This window comes from Staurois parvus, unplaced genomic scaffold, assembly GCF_062004578.1.
Source record: "Staurois parvus isolate SC_StPar_1 unplaced genomic scaffold, SC_StPar_1.0 ptg000445l, whole genome shotgun sequence".
Lineage (NCBI taxonomy): Eukaryota > Metazoa > Chordata > Amphibia > Anura > Ranidae > Staurois > Staurois parvus.
Genome location: NW_028318241.1, coordinates 7015140 through 7033956, shown reverse-complemented (window position 1 = coordinate 7033956; position 18817 = coordinate 7015140). Strand labels below are relative to the sequence as shown.

Here is an 18817-nt window from a genome sequence, read left to right as displayed (position 1 = left end):
CTGACAGTACTCGGGTCGTTGGTTCAAATCCCAGCCACAGCACCACCTGCCTGGAGTTTGCATGTTCTCCCTGTGACTGCGTGGGTTTCCTCCCACACTCCGAAGACATGCTGGTAGGTTAATTGGCCCTAGTATGCCAGTGCTGCAATGAGGTTAGTGGGGCGCATGACAGCTGCCATACCCGGAGTGCAATGGGCACAGTTTCACTCCAGAATACTGCAGGACCATGTCCTCTCCCACTGGGATGGCAGCCAAGCAGCCTTAGATTCCAGGATCCGCCTCACACGCATGAGGAATTCGCTAAAGGGGGGGGGGGGGAGAACATCCACACCTTAGAGGCTGGGAGAAAATGGCTGCAGGTCAGCCCGGAAAGAATCACCACAGATGTGAGTATGTCTGAGTGGGGTGCTCACATGGAAGAACGCCTGGCCCAGGGCAGGTGGGACGCGGAAATCTCGGACAGATCATCAAACTACAAGGAATTCTTGGCTTTCCAGGGTACGAGAGGGGAAGGAAGTTCAGATCTTATCCGACAACACAACGGTTGTCACGTACTTAAACAGATAGGGGGGGCACGAGGGCCCCGAGACTGATGGATCTGGCAGAAACCCTCCTGAGCTGGGCAGAGACAAACCTAGAGTCCATCATAGCAGCGCATCTGAAAGGCTATCTCAAACAGTTGGCGGACCAAATGAGCCGGAGAGAGGTCACTCAGACAGAGTGGTGCCTCAGCCGTACAGCATTCAATCAAACCTGCGCCAGATGGGGCACTCCCTCCGCGGATCTCTTCACCAACAGCCAAAATACAAAACTGGGGAGGTACTGCAGCCTGCAGAAGGACCCCAGGAGTGCAGGGAGAGATGCATTAGCCCCGCATTGGGAGGGAGACCTTCTCTATGGGTTTCCTCCGTTCAGACTGTTGCCGGAAGTGATGCAGAAGATTCAGTCATCCCAAGCCAAAGTCATCCTGATTGTACCGTTTTGGCCCAAAGGGCCATGGTTTGCCCAGCTGAAGGAAGTAAGCTCAACGGACCCATGGATGATACCGCCCTCACACGATTTACGGGGGGCAAGGGGAGGTGCTACACCCTCACCCAGGAGAACTCTCCCTAGCAGCGTGGCTTCTGAGTGGGACAGGCTAGCCAGGAAAGGCCTGTCAGAGAAAGTGGTCGCCACCATCTTAGACAGAAGGAAGAAATCGACAAACACCGTATATGATTAACTTGGAAGAAGTTCTCCGCCTGGAAAGATAGGAATGGGTCGCCGGGGGCTCCCATCTTACATACAGCATGGGAATTCCTCCAAGCCGGGGTAGATAAGAACCTGGCTGCAAATTCCCTTAAGGTGCAGGTAGCAGCACTATCAAACTTTCTGGAATTAGGATTGGCGGCAGACCCATTAGTAATCAGGTCCCTGAGAGCTATCTCTAGGCGCCGAGTCCTGCCCACGCCGAAGCACCCTACATGGGACCTGGGCACAGTTCTGACGAATTTTTTCAGCAAGAACCTTTTTGAGCCTTTGGAGGTGTGCTCCTTTAGACTTTTTGACTCCTAAAGCCATCCTGCTTGTAGCAATTACGTCTGCCCGCAGAGTCAGCGAACTGCAAGATCTGTTGGTAATAGAACCATACTGCACTAGCCTGCGGGACAGAACCATCCTCCGCACGGATCCGGCGTTTCTACCTAAGGTTGCGTCACATTCTCATAAGTCGCAGGAAGAAATAATACCATCCCTGGAGGGAGACTACAGCAGAATTGATGATCCAAGGAAGGGGGACAGTGCCTCCAAAGGCACCATCACAAGATGGGTAGGAGAGGCCATTTCTGAAGGTTATAGAGCTGCGTCTGTCACCACCGGCCAGCCTAAAGGCGCATTCGACCAGGGCCACCGCAGCCACCTGGGCGGAAAAGGCAGGGGCCTCCCCTGGACAGATCGGCAATGCCGCAACATGGTCCAGTTTCGCCACCTTCGCTAGACACTCCAGATTTGACCTAATCGGCAGCAAGGACCAGGTGTTCGGCAGGAAGGTCCTACGAACAAAGGGCCCACCCTAGAGCATGTATTTCTATTCTACTCCTCTCAAGTGAGCTGTCCTAGAAGATGACTCGGGAAAACGCAGTTATTTACCTGTTAACTGTATTTCCAGGAATCTTCTAGGACAGCGTAACTCCCTCCCGATTGCTGTGTGATTATGTACTAGGGTTTCGTCATGCTTGAAATCGTCATTGTGTCTCTACTACCATTTTTATGCTTTCTCCTAGGCCTTCGGTCATATTCTTATACTGAGGGTCCCCTGGGAGAGAGGCTACTTATAGAGGAAAAAGGTGGAGCGGGTGTTTCCTGGGAGGAGCCTATCTCTCAAGTGAGCTGTCCTAGAAGATTCCTGGAAATACAGTTAACAGGTAAATAACTGCGTTTTTCCTTTTGTAAAAAATAACGACTGTTTTTAAAAAATGATATACAATTAATTTGGATATAGTGTTGCATGAAACCGTAATTGTCAAACTGTTGCAACACTGAAAATGTAAAATTGGTCTGGTAATGAAGTAATATTGCAGGCTTTTACTGAAATACTTAAAAGTACGTCAACATATTTTTTACAATGGATTAAATATGGCAAAATTAAATATTTATTTTTTTCTTTTTAGGTGGCATTGCCTTATGATGAAGAGTATATGCCTCTTAGACCACGGGTTGGACAAGCTGCAAAGGTATGCATATGTTTTAAATATGCTATATTAATTTAAACAGCCAGTTTATCAAAATTTAGAAACTTTACCCAGTCTAATGTATATGTTCTGAACAAGCAGTAAAAGCACTTTACCAAAATCCTCTCATTCACCTGTATCTATAGGTATTGTGGATAAATTCATCTTCAGAGTTCACACCACTGAAATTGCTCCTTTTTTAATTTCTATGGAAGCAGAATAACTTGCAACTTACAAGTCTTCTAATGTGGACAAGCAACAGTTGCGATAAAGCTGTTAGAAAGCAACTGAAACCTGACTTTAAAGTCTTTGTTGTGTGATCCTTGATAATGAATTACTTCTCAGTACATGCTGCTGGAAGGCTTGTTGTAAAGCTCTTTTACTGCTTAAGAGTATGTAAATACACTGCTAAAAAAAAAAATAAAGGAACATCTTTGATAACACATCAGATCTCAATGGAGAAAAATATCATGCTGGATATCTATACTGATATGGACTGGGTAAATTGTTAGGAACGTAAGGGTGCCCCATCATTTTAATGGAAATGAAAATTATCAACCTACAGAGGCTGCAGCCACTGGGATTGTGTATAAAACTGACAGGCAGACTTCTGCCTATCAGCCCCTGGTTCTGTTTCTGGTCCGTGGCGTCATGGCTGTCACTTTCCTGGCTAGAATAGCCAGGGAAAGATGTATTGCACTACGGTTTGCATTGCAATACATCTAATGGAGCCCAGAGGAGACTTGCATGTCTCAATAAAGAGAACATGTCACCAAAAAAATCACATAGGGGACTTTGTTCCCTATGTGATTGAAAAAAAGTTGAGTAAACTTTTTTCACAAAAAAAAAAGAAAAAAAATTTTGAACACCCCCATATATATGTGCGTAAATGCACTTGTCGGGGTGCCTACATGTGAAAATGTCGATTGCGATACTTGTTACATAATGCCACACATTCTGGAGTGAGAGCAATAATTCTAGCAACTGACCTCCTCCATAACACTAAACTGATGACCTATACGGTCTTTTGAAGTGTTGTCTATAGAAAATATAGGGTACTGAAGTCTGATGTAATTTCATAGACTCACGCAAAGTTAAGGTTTGACATGTTTGGTATCTATTTACTCGGTACAACCTTGTCTTATATTTTACCAAACATTTGGGTAATTTATTTCATTTGTATGCCCTAAAATTCACTTTAGTGTGATTTTTACTGAAATTTTGCAATAATATTGTGTCACATAAAAAAATGGAACTACCACTATTTTATTCTCTAGGGTGTCTTCTTTCATAAAACATATATATAATGTTTTGTGTAATATTCAGGACTAAAATTATTTTTTTAAACGTGTGCAAAAAAATGCAAAAACCGCTGTGGCAGCGAAAGGGTTAAAGTAGACCAAATGCGTACATGATTTTCACTCCCCAGTAACACTGCATAGCCAGCAGGATGACTATTTTTTTTATTGTAGCTTTGTTTTCCTCATCTGTTGCCTTCTTTTTGAGTTATGAATGCTGCTCCATGCTGTAATATTTTGTGCGTGTTGTTTTTTTTTTTTTTTTTGTATTCTAAAATAAAGCATATATTACACAGTGCACTCTGGTGCCATTCATTTAAAAAGGCACTACCACATATAACCATTAGCATATATGTTGAGGCACAGTGTTGGTCCATTAGGGAAGGGATTATCCACACCAGCTCTGTTGGGACTACATTTGCCCAGCACAAGGCAAAGAGCCTGGCTTTCAGCGGTTCTGGTATGCTACTTCAGCGCAGCAACACAAACTACCACATCGCATCACCGTATTGGGATCTACCAGATCAGCACTGCATATCCCCAGCACTCACAAGCAGCTTGCTAGTGGGAACAAGCCCTACGATTGTGTGCTGCAACACATTGGCAAAACTTGAATGGGCCCTAAGCATTTTTTTATACTTACACTGTGCTAAGGGTATTTAATACTTGCCTAGAGTTATGCGATAAATATTTCTTGAAAAGTTTTGAATTGTGATATCAGTAGAGTGTAGATTATAATAGAGTAGAGAAATGATGTCATGATAGATTCTGCTTTCATCAAATCATATGTGGAAAAAAAATGACTTTTTTTTTTTTCTTTTTTTTTTTTTTTAACCTATTTCAGGAATATCCGTTCATACTGGATGCGTTTCAGAGAGAGGCCATTCTGTGTGTTGATAACAACCAGTCTGTTCTCGTGTCTGCTCATACATCAGCTGGAAAAACAGTGTGTGCCGAGTATGTATATTGCTTCCCATTAATATAAAGTAACCCTGTGGTGAAAAAGTACAAATTCTTTGGTTTCAGTGACTGATCTGGAACAAGCAGACAGATTTTTGGATCCACAGTAGTGCACAGAAACACTGAAGTGTACAAAACAAGGTGCAGTTTAGGTTGTGTCTCTTGTTCATTTCCCAAAGGAGTAGGACTCTACCCTTACCACCCGGGGTGCAAGACTCCTGACAGGGGAGAGACTCGAACACCCAAAAGGCCTGGTGAACCCCTCTCCTCGTGGTCAGCCAAAGCCAACCATTGAGTGGTAGGTGAGGCACTCTCTTGAAGAGCCACTCCTCGGTTCAGTGGAGAAAGGAAGCTAATGGCCACACATCCTTCCCCTAGACTTCAGGGTAGGCCCAAGGACCCACACCCACCTAATGAGAAAAGAAACGGAGAAAAATGTAAGTGACAAAACCGTAAAAGAAAAAAATAAATAAATAGTGCCGGTGGCTGGTGTACTGGCTAGGCTCTGTGGGCCTGGTTACAAAAATTGGTCTTGACTTGGCCAAAAGGCCCTAGCCTGCAGAGGTACAGTGCAGAAAAATCTTAGTGATGTGGCCACGTGCTTTTTCACACAGTGTTTTTTTCAAGCGTTACGAAGAGCACCCCTGGGGTGACCAACTGACGAAAGATCAAACCCTTTCCTACTCCAAAACTAAAAATTTAAATTAAAATGTGGACATCATTTTTTAGCAGCTTGGCCTTTTTCTTCATCTTTTCGCTAGAGATATTCACATTATTTCCTATCCCATTGACTACTCAGGAAATTAGGGATTCTTCCCAGCAGAGAAAATACTAAGGACTTGTGTACTACATCGTGCTGTGGTAATCTGCTGTAAAAAATGCGTAAATTACTCCAATGCACAATAACACTTCAAGCTCACTACAATGAATTGTGGTTCCAGTCATTCTAAATGGCACCCCAAAGCATGATGTGTGCTGTATCTATTATAAAAAAAAAAAAAAGCTGCTTTTTTTTAAATTTTTTTTAATTTTTTTTATTTTTTTGTTCCCTGCTGCTTTTGGAGCCTGTTCAAAATGACTGAACTGCGGTAACACAGTGTGATGTAACACACAAGGAAACGTTGTGGAGTACGCATTGCTGAAATGTAGCCTGATGTGAGCAGGGTTTAAAGAATATGTAAACTTAACTTCATATTCCTGATATGCACCTGCTGTGCCATGTACTTGTATGAAAAAGTATCCTGTGCTCTCTGTATTGCTTCCTTTGTGTGAAATCCCTGCCAGTCCCTCTGCTTTCCTATTAAAAGCTGACCACACTAGGCACGAGAACACACTGTGGCACGAGAACACCCCCACGCACAGCCGTTCACTGGGAAGATCAGTGTGCTGCTGTTTCTCTTCCCCCAGCTCTTATGCAGTTGAAAACAGAGTTAGTGTGATTACTTATAAAGAAAAAGGGTATTTATAATGGTTTACCCTATACACAAATGTTTTGCCCTTCATTTCTATTTTAAACTGAAAGGGTTGTGTTGCAAGGTGAGGGTTCACTATCACTTTAACTGGTGCTCAAAGGCATGTTATTTATGAAATGTTTCTTCTATTGTCTACCAGAGAGAATTCTCTTACATCCTTTCCTTCGAATAAACCTAAATGTTTTTACTTTTGTAAATTAGTGTATTTGAAATCCATCCATGCACAGTGGGTGTCCAGGGTTTTGGTTGGAGTTTCTGGAATGCGATGTGATCTGTGTGTTTTTTCCCTTGCAGATATGCTATAGCCCTTGCTTTGAGAGAAAAGCAGAGAGTTATTTTTACCAGCCCCATCAAAGCGTTAAGTAACCAAAAGTACAGAGAGATGTATGAAGAATTTAATGATGTTGGATTGATGACTGGAGATGTAACTATAAACCCTACAGCCTCCTGCCTCGTGATGACAACTGAGGTAGTTTTCCTTTTGCACCTGTGTGCAGCAAATTTTTTTTCTAAACTCCTCAATGGGTAATTCATGTCCTGTGGTCATTTGCAGATCCTGAGAAGCATGTTATACAGAGGTTCAGAAGTCATGAGAGAAGTTGCTTGGGTCATTTTTGACGAAATCCACTACATGAGGGATTCAGGTACTATGGTTTGTATGTACAGAAGTGTTTAAATAGACTCAACTCTTTAAGTTAGATGCAAAGCCTGTGAGACTAGGAAGTAATGGGAGAGAGTCACTGCAAATGGGCACACCGTTGGGTCTAGTGAGGGCTCTGGAAAGTATGGGGGGGACACTGCTACTTAAACATGGTAATAAAAAAATGTTTGGGCTTTATAACCACTTCCAGACCTGTGACATACTTGTACGTCACTTGACATTCTATGGTTGTACCAGAGTGATGCAGTGTGCTCTCTTGTACAAGCAATCGGAGCAGCTTCTAGCCACTTGATTGATTTTACAAGTCCCAACAACCCCCTTCCCTCCCGCCACTGGCTGGACAGCCAAATAATGCCAGATCAGCTCTCCTCTATTGTAAACTGGAAGCAACAGCCTGACATCACTTCTGGTTTACTCGGAAACGTGCGGCTCCCATTTTTAAACATCTGAAAGCATTCAAAAACACCGTTCTTGGTGTTTTGAATGCTTTCAAGTGCAGAGGTCTCATACCCCAGATCTATCCATATAAATACCTGTCAGGTGTCTATTGCTAATCCAACACAACAAACACTTTACTCTTGCGCTAGGAAAGGACTCAGTAGACCCAATAGGAATGTTCTGGAATTTTCTGGAGTATGCACTGCTTGCTGCCCTCAACAGACCGGGGTGGTCCAAATACACTGGATACAAATGGAGAAACAGAAAAAGGGGCGCACCGACCTAGTGCATTATCGTTTAAAATAATTTATTGAAGAAACAAAATAGGTATCATTCTCACAATGGACATAATAACACAGGCATGTCAAACTGAACAAGATGTATGATCCAAACAACATCTGAGTCCATACGATGGAACCCTGGATGACCAACTGGCTAACGCGTTTCGAGGACATTTTGTTTCTTCAATAAATTTATTTTAAACGATAATGCACTAGGTCGGTGCGCCCTTTTTCTGTTTCTCCATTTGTATCCAGGTGTCTATTGCTGTCACATGGGATGTTTTACATTCCTTGACAGCAATAAAAGTGGAGAACATTTTTATAAAGTGACAGTGTAGAAATAAAAATAACAAAAATTAATAATTAAAAAAAAAATTAAACTGCGCCCCCGATGCAAAGGCAAACGCAGGTGTGGGTCCCACACAGGTGCGGTATCGCCGCAATCGTCAGATCATGGGCAGTACTTCTAGCACTAGACCTCCTCTGTAATTCTAAATTAAAAGCCTTTACAGGTTACCAAAGTGTTGCCTATTAATAGTAACAATTACGCCACTTGTTGCCGTTGCATGAACTTGTGCAATTTTAAAGTGTGTCATGTTTGGTATCTGCTTGGCGTGACGACATATTTTTATATTTTACAATAAAATTTGGTTATGTATGTATTGTGCTGTGTGTGTGGTTTTTTTTTTTTTTTTTTTTTTTTTTTTTTTTTTGCAATAAAATTTAAAAAAAAGCGTATATTTTCCCAAAAATTGCATTTGAAAAACCACTGCGCAGCTACCCAATGACCTAAAAAAAAATTCAAAAACAGACATTTTCTAGCAACAAATACTAATTTTAAAATGTAAACAAAGTGTCAGAAATGGCATTGAATTAAAATGGTTAAGAGCAGACCGCATGGGTGCCTACCATGTACCCAATTATCCTCAATGGTGGAAGCACTTACTTTGAATTCAGAAATCATGGAACACTCTTACCTCTAATAGTTTGGCTGTCGGCAATAATTACAGTGCATACACTTCTGCAGAAGTATGGTTACATGATTCACTAACCAAGAGGTTAGTATGCAGTCCCCCAACTGACATTTTTTTGGCATCAAAAAGTCGATATGAATTTTTCAGAGCCTAAGTGAGAGAATTTATACAAAAAAAGACAGAATAAGGACGTTTGGAATGTACTAATACTGTTTTTAAAGCTTGTACGTTTCAGTGCAACCCAATAATGTTCAAGCATTTAGTTTATCACTGTACACCTCCTTGCAAAGTGAATGCTTCCTGGCTGCTTGTGTTTATTGAGCCACTCAGCTCTGTGCTTTTTCTACTCCAGTTTAGAAAAAAAGTCTTCCTATTACTCCACTGAATGTGTTGTCTGGAAGTTTTTTTTTTATTTATGGTTCTTGAATTCATGGTCACACTGATGTAGGCAGTACTGTTACTCTACCTTTTGACTGTGCTAATTTTAATCTAAACATCAGCGCATACCCATTCTAGATGCAGCTGTATGTTCAGAGGTTATAAAATGTGTCCAGGTTATCTTTGCAAACTAAAACATAAGCTATGATGTGCAGTATGTATTATGTTTTGTGTCGGCTAATGCTCTTATGGTTTTTATATTCTCTTTCAGAAAGAGGAGTAGTGTGGGAAGAAACCATTATCCTCCTCCCAGATAATGTACACTATGTCTTTCTTTCTGCCACCATACCCAACGCCCGCCAGTTTGCTGAATGGATCTGCCACCTGCACAAACAGGTACATTGACCTATGAAGGGGAGACTGTTATTATTTTTGTGTTTTTTCATGGCTTTCTGTATAATGATGATTTGGCTTCATGGAAGAGAAACAGAATGTAACCACTTGCTAACCAGTCATGTATCTGGTACAGTCACTGGACTTCAAGTGGTTGTATTGGGATGACAGTACCGTTTTTTAGAGCCGACGGTTAGCTCTTTTGTAATCGCAATCAGAGAGGCTATCTAGCCAGTCAATTACTATTACGAGCAGCAGGAGGGGACATCCCCTTCCGCGACTTTAAAGGAATCTCCCTTCCCACCGAAAGTCCTGATCGACCAGCCAGCACTACCACTGTCTGGTCACAGAGCCGAACAAACACTGGATTAGCTTTGTTCATCTCTTTCATTGTAACCCGGAAGCGATGACCTGACATCACTTCTGCTTTACTAGGAAATACACGGTGCCATTTTAAAAAAATTAAAAACATTCAATCACACTGATCTTGGAGTGATTGAATGCTTTTAAGGGCAGTGGAGGGATTTGGGGTCTTCTTGAACCCAGATTTCTCCATATAGAGCTCCTGTCACATGCCTATTACTGTCATACGTTCCTTGTGACAGCAATAAAAGTGATAAAAAAAATGTTAAGTGACTCTGTAAAAATGTTTTTTTTTAAAGATATTCTTTTAAATTAAGCATTTACAAGTTACCAAGAAGGTATGTAATTTTACATGCGTGGCCTCACAAACAATGACTTGGCTTTTGTTCCATATCCATGTTGCTGAGTCTGTGTGTTTGTTTTTGTTTTTTTTTTTAAATACCTTGTGCATGCGTGGGTAGGGAACAAAGCCGAGTGCGCATTCATGAGTTTTTAGGGCTCTGCATACTGTCATCTGGAGGATAAAGGGAATATAATGTAATAAGCATCTGAAAAAAGTATACATTGTTTTACAAAACCAAGCACTGCTTGTTTTATTGTATTGAGAGGACATGTAATATAAGGAGGTTTTAGGCAAACGTGAACAAACCTTTTAAATGTAAAATGCCTTTTGTTGAATCGTAATCATTGCTAGAAATATTCTGCAATACAATATTCTAGACTGGTCAGCCGGTAATTGACTACTCTGTATATTTGAAGATAAGGCATTACAAAAAAAGCATGGTGCCAAGAAATTTCAGCAATTGCAGTCATAATGTTCCTATAGGTTACAATCGTCCTATAGGTTATCATGAAAACAAGTTTAGTAAGGGCAAATTCATGCATAAACTCTGCTATATTGCAATACAACTGGATCAGTTCAGTGTTCCAGCCACTTTGGCTGTTTAGGGGGTAGTTTTTTTTTTTTTGTACAAGCTTTCTTTGAACTCTTCATTCACTGGAATGTCAGGCAGCACATTTTATATCACAGTACACTGCATTGCAGCGCTAGGCTGCATTGCAGCGTGAATGGGACACATAGGAAATAATTGTTTCCTGTGTGTCCCTGTGACGACAGACGTTTTTACAATGCGGTAAAATGTCTGCCGCTTCATGTGAATTGGTCCTTATGTCAATATAGCACCATCTGCTGATTTACTATGTCTGTTAAAGCGGTAGTGAAGTCTTTATAATAAAGCTTACCTGTAGGTAAAATGAATATCTCCCAAACGTGCACTGTTTAAGATATATTCCAGTAAGCAGCTGGTGATGGCACTGGCGCATGCGCGCTCTGAAGAGACCGAATACTCATGCCATCCCTTCAGAGCTCTGTGCCATAGCTGCAGCTCCCCTGCACATGCACGGGAGTGGCCTCATTGCGACTCGGTCATTGAAATGGCTGGAGCCTGCGAATCTGGAATGAATATGAAAGGCCTGTCAGCAGTGATGGTGCGCTGCTAGAGGGCTTTGTTTCAAGGTAACGCTCATAATGGACTAGCATGCAATGCATACTAGCCCATTGTGATGTTACCTTGCTGAGAGAATTTTTTTTTTTTTTTTTTCCTTGGGGTAAGTTTACTACCACTTTTAAGGACCTGATGCTGCCTTGGTGAACAGATGGTATTGCATGGTCACATTTCTATTGTGCAGCTGCAGTCCAGGTGAACCAGTAGATGGCGCTGGAGGTTCCTTAGCGCATTATTGATTGAGGTTTTTACTATAATTGCCAATAGATGGCGCCTGGCGTTATAGTCATAGTAAAATAACATGACAACAAATAGGCACATATTGGGTTGCTTTAGTTACTCTAAAGCATTAGATGGCGCTGTATAGTTGATGTACATTGTGGTTAAGCAGTTGTTAACCAATAGATGGCGCTAGACAAACAGAATGGATTGGATTGTTTTGTGTTTAGCTGGTTACCTACAGGTAGCGCTGAGCAGTGCAATTTGATTATGATAGTCTTTAGCGACTCAGATCTATTTCCTGAGCAGCTAAACTCATGAAAATCCCAATATATGGCACCAAAGGGACACAGTTTTATCACCAACCTACTAAAGTTATAGTAAACCAATAGATGGTGCTGTTTGAACACTTTTTTTTAATTGAGCTGCTGCAGCTATAGTAAACCAATAGATGGCGCCTGAAGCTATAGGTTTATTACAGAGCTGCTGCTGCCATAGTAAACCAATAGATGGCGCTTGAAGGTATGTTTATTACAGAGCTGCATCAGCCATAATAAACCAATAGATGGCGATGAAGGTATAGGTTATTACAGAGCTGCTGCATCTATAGTAAACCAATAGATGGCGCTGAAGCTTTAGGTTTATTACAGAGCTGCTGCAGCCATAGTAAACCAATAGATGGCGCTGAAGGTATAGGTTTATTACAGAGCTGCTACAGCTATAGTAAACCAATAGATGGCGCTGAAGGTATAGGTTTATTACAGAGCTGCATCAGCCATAATAAACCAATAGATGGCGATGAAGGTATATGTTTATTACAGAGCTGCTACAGCTATAATAAACCAATAGATGGCGATGAAGGTATAGGTTTATTACAGAGCTGCTGCAGCCATAGTAAACCAATAGATGGCGCTGAAGGTAAAGGTTTATTACAGAGCAGCTACAGCTATAGTAAACCAATAGATGGCGCTGAAGGTATAGGTTTATTACAGAGCTGCTGCATCCATAGTAAACCAATAGATGGCGCTGAAGGTATAGGTTTATTACAGAGCTGCTGCAGCCATAGTAAACCAATAGATGGCGCTTGAAGCTATAGGTTTATTACAGAGCTGCCGCAGCCATAGTAAACCAATAGATGGCGCTGAAGAGACGGCTTTAATACTAAGCCTCTGCAGTCATGCTGCATCAATAGACGGGTCTGAATGTCTATTATTTATTGTACAGAATTTATATAGCGCCAACACTTTGCGCAGCGCTTTACTAAATGAAGGTAGACATTACACTGACAATACAATTTGGTACAAGAAGAAACCGAGGGCCCTGCTCGTTAGAGCTTACAATCTAGTCTAGATAGAGTATTTTATTTTTTTAAGTCTCGTACATAGATTGTGCCGGGGGCTTTTTAGTTTTAAGTTTATGCGCATGTTTACTGTGGCGATGTGTAATTTCATATCCTCAAATCTATAGCTCAAACAACAGATGTCCTTTTATGATTCATATTTTATTGAAATGCTGAATTCAGGGAATTTAACTATGCAGCATGGGTAGATGGAAACCTAACTTTCTAAATAGAGCTTCCGTGCCTAATGTCTGCATTCATGGAAAATCAATAGAAAGTAATGTTGTGATCAAAGCATATATGGCAAGGAATGCCTATTGACAAGATGTTATTGCTCTGCAGCCAGCTGAAACTAGCATAGGCTTCTATTTGGTGTATTCTACTGAGCAAATATAGAGGGGGGGAAATTACATTCATAGGGGTAAAGTGAAATTGGTGGACAGAGCTGTTAATGTTTAGTAAAACTGGCCTGTTCCCAGTGGACTAATGTCTGGAAATGTGTGTTGAAAGTACTGGAATTCTTGGCAGGGAGTCTTTTACCTATAAAGGTTGTTCAATTTTGTTACCCTGCTGTTGAATGAAAGAAAACTTGTTTTACTAGTGCTGCTACAATAATCTCATCACAACCACTAAACGGCTAATTTATTATTTACAAGCTAGATGGTGCCACATGCTGAGAGAAGGGTTTATCAGTACAATAGCCCCCCAGTTGAAAAAAGTGATGGTGGACCAATAGATTGTGCTGTAGATATGCGTTTTAGGATTCAGGAATGTGTTGTAGTATTAGACCAAAAGATGGCGCCAAACAGTTCTAGCTGGGTGGAGTTGTTGTTGTTGTTATTATTATTATACATTATATAGCGCCAAAAGGTTTGCTCAGCGCTGTACATTAGTGGGGGACAGTACATGAGACAGTATAGTAACAAGACAAAACACGAGGGGTTCGGGGGCCCTACTCTTTTGAGCTTACAAACTAGGAGGGAGAGGATAGTGGTACAGGAGGAAGTGGCTGTGGGGGATGGAGTAGTAGGAGGAGTGTAGAGTGTAGATCAGCAATTAGGTGAGGGTGGGGTAGGCTTCCCTGAAGAGATGGGTTTTCAGGGTGCGCCAGAAGGTGAGGAGGAAAGGTGACAGTCTGATGGATTGGGGTAGAGAGTTCCAGAGGATGGGAGAAGTACTGCAGTCGGGTGTGGGAGGTGGAGACCACGGAGCTAGAAAGTAGGAGGTCTTGTGAGGAGCGAAGATTACGGGTAGGGTGGTATTTGGGTATCAGGTCGGTGAGGTAGTTTGGGGCAGTGTTATGAATGGCTTTGTATGTCTGTGTTAGTAGTTTGAATTTAATGCGTTGGGCAATCGGAAGCCAATGGAGGGAATGACAGAGGGAGGTGGCGGATACGGAGCGGTTAGTAAGGTGGATGAGTCTGGCCTCTGAGTTCAGGATAGACTGAAGCGGGGATAGTCTGTGATGAGGTAGACCGGTGAGGAGGGAGCTGTAATATACCAATATATGGCTCCAAAGACTTCTAGTGGGGTTGATGTTTTGTGTATATTGAACTACATGTGGCGGGGACGTGTTCTGGTGGGCTTGTGATATTCTGAAAACTCTTCAGCGCCATTTATTGGTATATAGTTCACATTTTTCGAACCCTATAACTTTGAGAAATATGAACTGTATAGACCAGCGGTTCTCAACCTGTGGGTCGCGACACCCTTTTACAGGGGTCACCTAAGATCATCGGGAATACACGTATTTCCGATGGTCGTAGAAACCGAAACACCGTTCCTCTATCTGTCTCCAGGCGGGTCCGCCCACATGCAGATACGCCAACATACGAGTACCCAGCATGATGACATCATCACGCCAACCCCATCACATACACCCGGTACAAATACAGGTGTATGTGACAGGGTTGGCGCCATAATGTACTTATGTGGACCAGTCACACGTGTAAAGAGCAGCTACTGTGTAGAAAGTAGGTAAAACGACACTTCATGAATTATAATTACTGGGTAAATGTAAAATCGTACTGTACAATCAACTAGTGCAAAAAAAATTTGTGATTAATCACTATGCTTTAATTATGTTCAATTTGTAACAATGAAAATACATCCTGCATATCAGATGTTTACATTATGATTCATAATAGTAGCAAAATTACAGTTATGAAGTAGCAACGAAAATCATTTTATAGTTGGGGGTCACCACAACATGAGGAACTGTATCAACCTCCCTAGCAGTTTTCCCGAGTGTAGCCCAGGGTAAAGATTCAGTACCAAAAGCGGTAACCCCGAGCTACACTCGGGTTTGCCATGCAGCATTGCATAGGGATTCCCTGCAGCGCTTACCTTGTCCTTCGCTCCCATGATGTGTCCCCGGCCATCTCCTCTGGCTGATGCCGGCTTCTGTGTTCCTGTCCCTGTGACGTCGGGACGTACGGGCGCCAGAACCAGCGGCAAATTTTAAATTTAAAAAAAAAAATTCATTTTTTAAAAGATTATTACATAGTAAAAACATTACTGTTTCAAACCATTTCACGTACATTTTGTCCCTACTGCTTTGTTCTGTCCCCTGCCTGCATTTTGACTGTTCTTTCTGCCTGGAAACTTAGAAAAGTCAATGGCGTCCAAAAAGCGTCCCTTTATGTCAAAATCGGTTTTAGACCAGCTAGAGAACAGCGATAGTAAATCAGAACCACTTTCAGAATTGAGTGATAATGACTTGTGGGGAAATTCGTCATCAGACACTGAAAACGATTCTGCGACTTTGCTCAGCGATGTGCGAACTTGGCGCTATATTTCAAATTTCAGAGTTTTTGGTTTGATTATATTATTTAATTAATTTTATTATATTATTTTTTATGATTTATTAAATTATATTTTATGATTTTGTGTTTCAAGTTTTATCAAATCCGGAATGTTTACTAGACTCTTGTTCTGACAGATTTCAGTGAGATATTCCTAAATTACAGGCCTACAATAAATGGTACTGCTTTCAGCACCAAAAATCTGAAATAATCATGCCACCAGGGAGGTTAAAGGGTCGCTGCATTAGGAAGGTTGAGAACCACTGGTATAGACCAATAGGTGACACTGAAGAGTCCTAGGGGTGTTAAGGAATGTGTATTGTAATAGACCAATAGATGGCGCTGAAGAGTTCTTGTGGATTAAGTTTTTGTGTTTATAATAGGCTAATAGGTGGCGCTCAAGAGTTCTAGTGGGATTGAGAAATGTGTGTTGTATTAGACCAATAGGTGGTGCTGAAGAGTTCTAGGGGGGTTAAAGAATATGTATTGTAATAGACCAATAGATGGCGCCGAAGAGTTTGTGTGGTTACAAAATTGGAACTCTAACATACCAATAGGTGGTGATAAAAAATTCTAGTGGGGTTTGAAAAATGTAAACTGTATAGACCAATAGGTGGCGCTGAACAGTTCTGAGCGGTTAAGGAATGTGTATTGTAATAGACCAATAGATGGCGCCGAAGAGTTTGTGGTTAAAAAAATTGCAACTGTAATAGACCAATAGGTGGCGCCGAAAAGTTCTAGTGGGGTTCGAAGAATTTTAACTGTATGGACCAATAGGTGGCGCTAAAGAGTTCTAAGGGGGTTGAGGAATGTGTATTATAATAGACCAATAGATGGCGCAGAAGAGTGGCTAAAAATTGGAACTGTAATATACAAATAGGTGGCGCTGAAGAGCTCTAGCAGTGTTGAGAAAATATGTATTGAAATAGACCAATAGATGGCGCTAAAGAGTTCTAGCAGGCTTGAGAAATGTGTATTAAGACCAATAGATGGCGCTTAAGAGTTGTAGTGGGGTTGAGAAAGGAATAGGCCAACAGATGGCGCTAGTAGGTTTGGTTGGGTTCTTAAATCTGACGTCATTTTAATTGCTGTGTACATTAGTCCAATAGATGGTGCTGAAGAGATTTTTTTTTTTTTTTTTTTTTTTAAGTCCGCAAACGTGCAACTATATCGAAAAAACCCGTAAGTGTCTGCAAAAAAGTGCAAGTGCAAAACACCACACGAAAAACGTGCACTTAGGGGTGTGTTTGTCCTGCCCCCGAAAGGGTTGGACCGTTCGCCTGATCCCCCGGGGCACGAAGCTCCTGACAGGGACAAGGTTCCCATTTGGTCCTCCTGGCCAAAAGGCCTGGTGGACCACCGTTCCTTATGCCCAGCCGAAGCCGGACATCCAGTACTAGGCGAGGGGGTTCTCCCGAAGAGAAAATCCCCTAGGGATCAGGGGAGGAAGGAACCATATGGCCACACATCCTCCCCCTAGACTTCAGGTTAGGCCCGAGGACCCACACCCTCCATCCGTGAAAAACACACACATAAGGCAAAGAAAAAGTGACAAACGTGGGAGTGATAATAAATAAATAAATAAGAAAAGTAAGAAAATAATAAAAGTGGTACCGTGCCGAAATGTGCACAGACCAGGCCCTGAGGCCCGTAGCAAAAATTGCCCTGGACTTAGCCAAAAGGCCTGGTCCTTAGGGCGCTGTGCAAAAAGATGTGTAAAAACAGTGGCCGAGTGTCATCTTCACACCGTGGGGTCCCACACCCAAGTGTTACTAGTGACACCCCTGAGCGCGTCTCCTCAGGGGGCACTGAGTTTGCGGACTTTTTGTCTCCCCAGCCCCTGGCCAGACCAAGGTAGCATGTTCAGATCAGGAGGTACTGGGTCTTTCCAGTCTCCCCAGAGGAATTACTCCCAAGGCCCCAGAACGAATCATGGCGCTCCCTGGTTTCTGTCCCTCCGGTACTAGCCTTCCGGACCCCCATCATACCAGTGAGGGTACTATACAACAACCATCCCCGTAAACTAGAATGGTCGGGAGCACCCCCACTGGACACTGATAAGAACAGATACTACACTTGATCTTAGCCAAAAGGCCGAGAAGCGATGGTGCTGAAGAGATTGCCTCTCTTAACCCCTGCAAAGTCATTGTACACCAATAGATGGCGCCGAAGAATGAAGTTGGAATTGAGAAGGCTGAAGTATTAGTAGGCTGAGAGTTGCAACTAATGCTCTGCTTACATCGGGCTGTATTGTGACCATTCTAACCACTTTAACTTGAGGTGATTGTAGCCGTATTAGTGCCCTTGCGACAGAAACAATTGAGTACTGACGTGATACTTTTTTTATTTGCACTAATATACAATTTTGAGGAGAAGCCTTCGGGGTATGTCCCCTTCTTCAAGGTCCAGGCAGTACTACCCTGGACCTTGAAGAAGTGGACACTCCCCGAAAGCTTCTCCTCAAAATTGTATGTTAGTGCAAATAAAAAAAGTATCACGTCAGTACTCAATTGATTCAACCTCTTTAACTGACATATCGCATAAATAAATGGACACAGTCGACATACCACTAACTATTTTTTACCTGTTCATGGTATGCTGTCTTTGATCCCTTTTTATGTATTTTTTGTGACTTCATATTAACACGGAATGAAAAATTGTTCAGACCACTAACAGCCTAATCTGATTCTTTTTGGTGCCACATCCCAATCCAGGCAAATCGAAAATGCAAGCAAATGAGGGTGATTTTAGTGACCATTATAGGCCCTCTTTTTTGCTTGTCTAGTCTGGATTTATGTAGCACTAATAGTCTGCAACGCACCTGTCAGTCTAACCTATCACAATCTTCAGTGAGAACTAATATTTTATGTGCATTGTTCATACAATATGGAATACTACATAGATCCGGAAAATGCCATAAAATAGCCACGTGCTGACTAACTACAGCTGCAAAATTACATTATTGCACAGCCGTGGTGAAAGCAATAGAGGGCAGTAGAAACCCTTTAAATTGTGATTTGGAAA

The 18817-nt window shown here is 42.0% G+C and overlaps 1 protein-coding gene and 1 pseudogene across 1 annotated transcript in view; one reads left to right on the top strand and one right to left on the bottom strand.

The window, feature by feature from the left end:
* The window catches only part of MTREX (Mtr4 exosome RNA helicase), a 119354-nt gene that overhangs the window by 12926 nt on the left and 87611 nt on the right, over positions 1-18817 (top strand). The window contains exons 4-8 of the mRNA XM_089688082.1: positions 2649-2711; positions 4851-4963; positions 6733-6907; positions 6992-7082; positions 9442-9566. Of these exons, the coding sequence (XP_089544208.1) occupies positions 2649-2711; positions 4851-4963; positions 6733-6907; positions 6992-7082; positions 9442-9566 (567 nt within the window). The remainder of the gene's footprint in view (positions 1-2648; positions 2712-4850; positions 4964-6732; positions 6908-6991; positions 7083-9441; positions 9567-18817) is intronic.
* LOC149453684 (U2 spliceosomal RNA) lies at positions 17785-17899 on the bottom strand (annotated as a pseudogene).